This window comes from Microcaecilia unicolor, chromosome 2 (assembly GCF_901765095.1).
Source record: "Microcaecilia unicolor chromosome 2, aMicUni1.1, whole genome shotgun sequence".
Taxonomy (NCBI): domain Eukaryota; kingdom Metazoa; phylum Chordata; class Amphibia; order Gymnophiona; family Siphonopidae; genus Microcaecilia; species Microcaecilia unicolor.
In genome coordinates this window covers 336,070,100-336,078,091 of record NC_044032.1, presented here as the reverse complement: position 1 = coordinate 336,078,091, position 7,992 = coordinate 336,070,100, and the positions used below count along the sequence as shown (strand labels likewise).

At 42.5% G+C, this 7,992-nt stretch overlaps 1 protein-coding gene across 1 annotated transcript in view; it reads right to left on the bottom strand.

Moving 5' to 3' along the window:
- Nucleotides 1-2,612: 2,612 nt before the first annotated feature.
- Nucleotides 2,613-7,992, bottom strand: part of GRHPR (glyoxylate and hydroxypyruvate reductase) — an 87,378-nt gene continuing 81,998 nt past the window's right edge. Inside the window, exon 9 of the mRNA XM_030194366.1 lies at nt 2,613-2,987. Within this exon, the coding sequence (XP_030050226.1) occupies nt 2,866-2,987 (122 nt within the window). The 3' untranslated portion in view covers nt 2,613-2,865. The remainder of the gene's footprint in view (nt 2,988-7,992) is intronic.

The window sequence follows — 7,992 nt, the reverse complement described above, 5'->3', positions numbered from 1 at the left end:
AAATGCAAGGTGATGCACTTTGGAAAGAATAATCCAAATCATAGTTACCTGATGCTAGGGTCCACCTTGGGGGTCAGCACTCAAGAAAAAGATCTAGGTATTGTTGTAGATAATATGCTGAAATCTTCTGCTTAGTGTGTGGCGGCACCCAAAAAAGCAAACAAAATGCTAGGAATTATCAAGGATGGTGAATAAGACCAAAACACTATAAACACTCTGTACTGCTCCATGGTGCGACTGCACCTTGAGTATTGCATTCAGTTCTGGTCGCTGTATCTCAAAAAAGATATAGCGGAATTAGGAAAGGTTAAAGAAGAGCGACCAAAATGATAAAAGGGATGGAACTCCTTTCGTATGAGGAAAGGCTAAAGAGGTTAGGGCTCTTCAGCGTGGAAAAAAGACGGATGAGGGGTGATATGATTGAGGTCTACAAAATCCTGAGTGGTGTGGAACAAGTAGAAGTAAATCAATGTTTTATTAGTTCTAAAAGTACAAAGACTAGGGGACACTAAAGAAGTTACACGGAAATTTAAAAACAAATAGGAGGAAATACTTTTTCACTCAATGAATAGTTAGGCTCTGGAACTCTTTGCTGGAGGATGTGGTAACAGCAGTTAGTGTATCTTCGTTTAAAAAAAGGTTTGGGCACGTTTCTGGAGGAAAAGTCCATAGTCTGCTATTGAGACAGACATGGGGAAGCAGCTGCTTGCCCTGGGATTTGTAGCATGAGATGTCACGATTAGGGTTTCTGATAGGTACTTGTGACCTGACCACTTTTGGAAACAAGATACTGGGCTAGATGGACCATTGGTCTGACTCAGCATGGCTATTCTTATCTTCTTATGTAAAATGTTTGAAATACATACATGTTGCACTCATACACTGAAAGTATGTCAGGTTACACTGGGAAAAAGGATGGGATTTGATATACTACCTTTCTGTGGCTATAATCAGAGCACTTTACATATTGTATCCTGGAACTTATTTTGCACCTGGGGCAACAGAGGGTTAAGTGACTTGCCCAGAGTCACAAGGAGCTGCAGTGAGATTTGAAATCAGTTCCCCAGGTTCTTAGGCCTTTGCAGTAACTGTTAGGTTACTCCTTCACTAGCCCAATGGCAATGCTGTACACTGATATGTGCAGGGCCAGAGTTAATTTCCTGTGGTGGCAGCCCTATCATTAGGCCATCTGAGGTGGGGGCCTCAGGCAACACTCCTCAGGGAGTAGCATCTCCCCCCTTCCCTGAGCCTATCTTTGTTAATTGAAAGTCAGTGGTGAGAGCAATTCCCATGGGCTGCCCTGCCGCAGGCACAGGCCTCTTCTCTCTACTGTGGGCCGCTCTGACATAACTTCCTGTTTCCTCAGAACCAGGCTGTAGTAGAGAGAAGAGGTTGGTGCCGGTGGCAGGGCAGCCCATGGAAATCGCTGCCACCACCGTCCTTTGAAAAACAAAGGTAAGCTTGGGGAAGGGGGTTGAAGAAAGAAAAGGGAGATGCCAGACCATGGCTGCGGGAGGGGCACCATCTCAGCCCTCCCCTCAGGCGGCAGATTGCCTTGGGCCGCTCCTGATTTCCTCTATCAGGCCTTCTACTTCCCCAGGCCAGTTAGGGCTGAGGATGATGCAGAGGCAGTATTCACAACCTCCCTCCCTCCTTTTCACCAGAGAGAGGGATTCCCAGGTACTGAACAGTGGCTTTAGGACCCAGAATTGCAGGGAATTCCCAAGAAGGAGATTTTGTACTGGCCTGATGATTGACACTGCAATGATTGAATTAAATAAGTTGCAAAAAAAGGGGGGAGGGGTGTAAAATAGGAGGGAAAAAATCCCCAAGTATTTACAAATGAAGGCTCAGTACTGAATCCCAGCCTTAGTACTGACCAAAATGGAAACTGAAAAAGGAACATGAAGAAACTAACTGCCCCTTCTCCCCCTCCCCAACCTGCATTTTTTTGTTACATTTGTACCCCGCGTTTTCCCCACTCATGGCAGGCTCAATGTGGCTTACATGGGGCAATGGAGGGTTAACTGACTTGCCCAGAGTCACAAGGAGCTGCCTGTGCCTGAAGTGGGAATTGAACTCAGTTCCTCAGGACCAAAGTCCACCACCCTAACCACTAATAAAATGCACTAATATATATGTTGTTCTTGTCCCCCTCCTTTCCTCCAAATGTCCCAATATGGGGGAAGATGAGCTACATTTTGTAGCATAGAAACTTATTAAAAAAGTGAAATATAGCAGATAGAGAATTTCTCCTTTCAAATTGTCTCGCCATGCTCTCTACTCTCCCAACCAGCAAGTGCCCTCACTGCCCAAAACTATCCCTTTCATTTGCAATACCACCTGCCCAAAACACCTCCTTGTATACTATCCCCACTCCCAAGAATTATTCTTCCTTGCATATGTTTAACCACCATGCAAACTGTCCCATCCCCCAAACCCCCCTGCAACAGCCTCTGCCTCCAATAAACTACTCTACTCCCAAAATCTACCACCCTGCTGCCCCCACTTCAAAAAACTGTCCCACCACAGCCAACCCACCACTTTGCAATTGCCCCAGCCTTAGAAACTATCCCCCCCAACTGCCCCATCACCCCCCAAAACTCCTCTTTGCAACTGCTCCACCATCCCACAAACTGCATGGTAGTGGCAGTGAGTGTAGTTTTTCAGAGTGGAAGTACAAAGCCCCCATCTACAGAAACTATCCCCATCACAACTGCCTCAATGAAAATATACAATCACATATGCAGAGGAGGTGGAAATAATTCTATAAGCCATGTTCTGCATGCTGTCCCCTCTTGTTATGAAGCATATTCATTTTATCTGCTGTCTACATTCTACCCAATCAAGCCCCTGTGCTCCATGTCACAGCTGGAGTTCGCTTGGCATTGGCTCTCCTCTCAAACCAGCTAGAAGGTTGTTAGCTGCCAGCACAGACATCGTGTTTCTGGTGGCGTAGGTGGCACTTCCAATGTGAGGTAAAATAACTAATAAGAAAAAGAAAAAAAAATTGGTTTAGAGATGATGACATTTAATGGTCATAGAAACTCTTCCCATGCCAACAAATAGCTGTAATACCATTATTAAAAAGACACGTGGAGGGGCATAATTGAACGAAAACGTCTATCTCCATGGGCGTTTATCTCCGAGAACGGGTCTGTGAAGGGGCGGACCGAACCGTATTTTCGAAAAAAATAGACGTCCATGTTTTATTCGACAATTTGTGAGCTGGGCGTTTTTGTTTTTCAGTGATAATGGAAAATGAAAGCGCCCAGCTCAAAAACGAATAAATCCAAGGCATTTGTTCGTGGGAGGGGCCAGGATTCGTAGTGCACTGGTCCCCCTCACATGCCAGGACACCAACCGGGCACCCTAGGGGGCACTTTTACAAAATAAAAAAAAAAGGTAAAAGAGCTCCCAGGTGCATAGCACCCTTCCCTTGTGTGTTGAGCCCCCAAATCCTCCTCAAAACCCACTGCCCACAAGTCTACACCATTACTATAGCCCTAAGGGGTGAAGGGGGGGCACCTACATGTGGGTACAGTGGGTTTGGGGGGGTTGGACGACTAAGCATTAAGCAGCACAATTGTAACAGGTAGGGGGGGGATGGGCCTGGGTCCACCTGCCTGAAGTCCACTGCACCCCCTAACAACTGCTCCAGGGACCTGCATACTGCTGCCAGGGAGGTGGGTATGACATTTGAGGGTGAAAATAAACATCATTTTTGTGGTGGGAGGGGGTAAGTGACCACTGGGGGAGTCAGGGGAGGTCATCCCCGATTCCCTCTGGGGGTAATCTGGTCATTTAGGGCACTTTTTGGGGCCTTATTCGTGGAAAAAACAGGGTCCAGGAAAAGTGCCCTAAATTCTAGCTACAAACGCATACTTTTTTTCCATTATCGGCGAAAGGCGCCCATCTCTCCTCAGCCGATAACCACGCCCCAGTTCCACCTTCGCCACGCCTCCGACACGCCCCCGTCAACTTTGTACGCTTCCGCGATGGAGTGCAGTTGAAAACGTCCAAAATCGGCTTTCCATTATACCGATTTATTCATTTTTGTGAGATAAACGTCTATCTCCCGATTTGGGTCGAAATCTAGGCGTTTTTCTCTTTCAATTATAAGGTGGAAAGTCTCTTTCAATAAAGTTCAGCAATGCATGACTTTGATGATCACTGCATACCTTGGCAGCTTGATGTATACAAATGTTTTGATATCTGTGAAATGGTTGCCTGCTTTGCTTACATCTTTGCATATATCTGGACCATCTAGTCTCTTGTACTAAAAGCAGTTTTTAACTCTAAGGTTTTATTTCTCGCACAGAGTTCACTGTCAAACTGCTCCCTGCATTAAAGGAATTTTATGGGGAAGGCCAAGTAGATGGACACTGTTTTCATTTTAAAAATGAACTTGCTTTCTAAGAGAGTACATACAGGCAAGAGCTTACCCTCTCATTTCACTGCCCAGTGTTCCCAGAATGATATGCTATTCAAGGTACTGACCATGAACCACAAAGCTTTTTACAGCGGATTTCCATGCTTATTTTTACAATCTTTTAACTCCCTACTCTTTTATAAGATGTTTATATTTTCAGACCAAAATTGATTTGCAGTTCCCCCCTTTTGGCCCCTTCCAGATTAGATTCCACATGGCAACCTTTTTTTTTTTCCTATCTTTCTCTGGCTTGTGGAACATCCTTCAGTTGACTCTTTGCATAAAGTTCAAAAAAGATGGGGCTGAAAACACACTTTTTTCATTGGCATTCCCAGACAATTAGCCCTGGCAGTGGTAGGCTGCTGTTATGATGATCCTTCTTCTAAAATTAATTCTCTGCCCCCCTCCCTTTGCTACCTCATATTTTAGCACTGTCAACTACTTTAATTTGTCTATCAGGGAAAGTGGTAAAGCAAGTTTAAATAAACATACCTGATACATGAAGTCATCATCCCAACCTCTTTCCCTCTACTGCAAGGATTAACTGATTTTATTTTGAAAGGTATTTATAAATTGCAAATTATAGTGTTTATTTTCCAGTTAATTAGGGGTTCTTTTAGGGTAGGAAAAATCACAAACTGATATTCAACCCTGACAAATACATTTTTTTTAAAACAGCACCGCAACAATAAACCATCTAAATGTTCACTGCTGGTAATTAGATTAGCTCTGTCGAGCAGGGACTGTCTCTTCATCTTCAAGTGTACAGAGCTGCGTACGTCTAGTAGCGCTATAGAAATGATAAGTAGTAGTAGTAGGTATCTGGATAGTGGCCCACGCTGAATACCCAGATTTAGCAGTGACCAGAGCCATTATCTGGATAATGGTGATATTCAGCCTGCTATGTGGCTAGCTAACCAAATAAAGTTAGAACAGGAAATATGTACTGTACCTGAATGTAACTCATCTTGAGTTACAACTGAAAAGGCAAGAATCAAATCCAAATTTAACTTCCTGTTCCTCCTCCCTCCCCCACCCCACCCCGTAGTATGCCATCCCAATTTGGATAATGCTGAAGTGGGCTAAGATGATATTCACTGACGTTGAATATCAATGGATAAGCCCAAGTCAGATAATGGTGGCCGTTATTTGGGTAAATGGATTTAAATATTGGGTCCAATGTTTATAGATTTTTTTGGTGGAAAAGAAACTATTGCCAAATACCTTTCCACCATCTGAAGCAAATGTATATCTAATCTATACTTAAATCATTTTTATTGAGATCAAGACAGTGAAAATATTATCGTACAAAAGATAAACAAATGGTCAACAACTTTTCCAACATTATCTTCCCCCTCCCTCCTCACCCCCATGCACCATCTTTCACCCTACATCTTTAGCAGTCAATCTGGAAGCAAGAAGCCTGTACTCTGATGACCTCCTGGATGTCACCATGTATATCTAAGTCTAATCTCAGCATTTATAGACTGTTTACTCCACAGTAATTAGAGTCCAAAATAGTTTACAGTACAAAAAAAAAAATAAAAAAAAACCTGATCAAATATGAAGTCATAATTTCAGCAATAATAATAATTAATCATGAATTTTTGAAACAAGCAGGTTTTTAAATAATTTTAAAAAATTGCATTAAAGGAAGATGACTGTTTAATCTACAGTGGTATATTATTCCAAGCTATGACTACATGATAAGAAAAATATGATTCTAAGATTTTTCTATAGCAAATCAATTTAAAAGCAGGAAAATCCAACAACTGATCACTTCTTAATCTACAGGTATCTCTGCTACCAGGGGAAGAAATCAAAGAAGGGAAATGCCCATTCATGAATTTAATGATAAAGCAAGCAAGTTTAAAGATAATTCAGGCTTTAATTGGAAGCCAATGAAAATAATCAGTAATGGAGAAAAAATGGTCACTTTTTTTAAAATTAATCTGGCAACAGTATTTCACAAGAATTGAAGCTTTTTCTAAAGTATACTCGTGGTACCTGCATAAATAGAATAGCAAGAGTCCAACTGGGACAGTATACTTGATTGTGCCAATACAGAAAATTGATGTTCATAGAAATAACACTTAACTACTTCAATTTGTAAAGGCACTTTTTATACAAATTATTGATTTGGGGTTCAAAATACAGAGAATACAAACCCTAAAACTTTAGATGCGCTTTCAATCAGTAACTGGTCATTATTATTTAGGTACTGTAGGGCTATTTCCCTGTGAGCCTCACTCTGCTGATCTCAGCCTGTGTATACAACTATGTCAAGATGGAGTCTGTGAACTAAGACCCTGCACTTCAGTGACCAAGCAGATTCAACTTTCTGTTTGTACCAGAGCTCTGCTTGTGGTAAATAACTGGCAGGTCTGAAAAAAAAACTCAAGGATATGCAGTGGGCTACCTGACCCTTGCACCTCCCTGATGAGCTACAGGGGGTAAGGCCATGGTGCCAGCGAGTCTGATGAGAGACAGGAATGCATAACACAATGTAACAACTGGAAGAAAAAAAAAGGGTTTTTTTTTCTTGCTCAGGGAAGGAGCTGGACAAGATCCTGATTGGTTGCTGTCTGGTCACCTGGGAATCAGGGGCCAAAGAGCGGGGAGACCAGAAAGAGAAGTACAAAGAGTACAGACAGAAGAAGAAAGAAAAGAAGAAAGGGAGAATTTGTCTGGTTCTACTGGAAGAAGGGTAGCTGAAAAGAAGACCAGCGAGGCCTGAAGTGGTCCACAACCTTGTGATCTGACCATCTGAAGAAAGTACCTGTTGGTTCAGCTTACCGGCCAGAGAGACTGTAATCCTGCATGCTACAGAGAGCCTGTGCTGTTTCCTAAGACGGGGACTCGCTGTGGAATACAGCTGGAGTCTAAAGGGAAAAACCTGTGTCCACTTCATCTGAGAGACCACCTAGAGTCAGCTCGGTGAGAATTACGGGGATTTATTTCCTGTAGTCGGGGATTAGCTAGTGGGTTCTTACCTCAGCAAAGGCGGGTTAGTCAGAACTTTGTGATCAGGAAGATGTGCTGCTAACTGTATTACTTCATGACCTAGTCAGTATCACTAATCAGGATTGTGTAATAACCTAGTAACCAGTGATATCAGTGCTTTAGTTACACAATACATTCTACAGTTGCTTATCAGCATAAGGGAGCTACAATTGTACAGCTGAGCTGTAGTGTAGGGTGTATTATTCTATTTTCTTACCTATATAATAAATTAATATATTTCACAGCAGTGACTTTACTTTTATTCCTAATGATATTAAGGTGGCCATACAGGTAGAAAGGGCGATGGCCAAAGCCAGAAAGATGTTTGGATGCATAGAAAAAGGGATGGCCAGCAAGAAAAAGAAGGTTATAATGCTTTTGTATAAGTCTCTGGTGAGGCCCCATTTAGAGTACTGTGTACAATTCTGGAGACCGCACCTTAAGAAAGATATAAACAGGATGGAGTTGGTTCAGAGGGTAACTACTAAAATGGTCAGTGGTCTTCATCATATAGCATATAGAGACAGATTCATAGACCTCAATATGTATACTTTGGA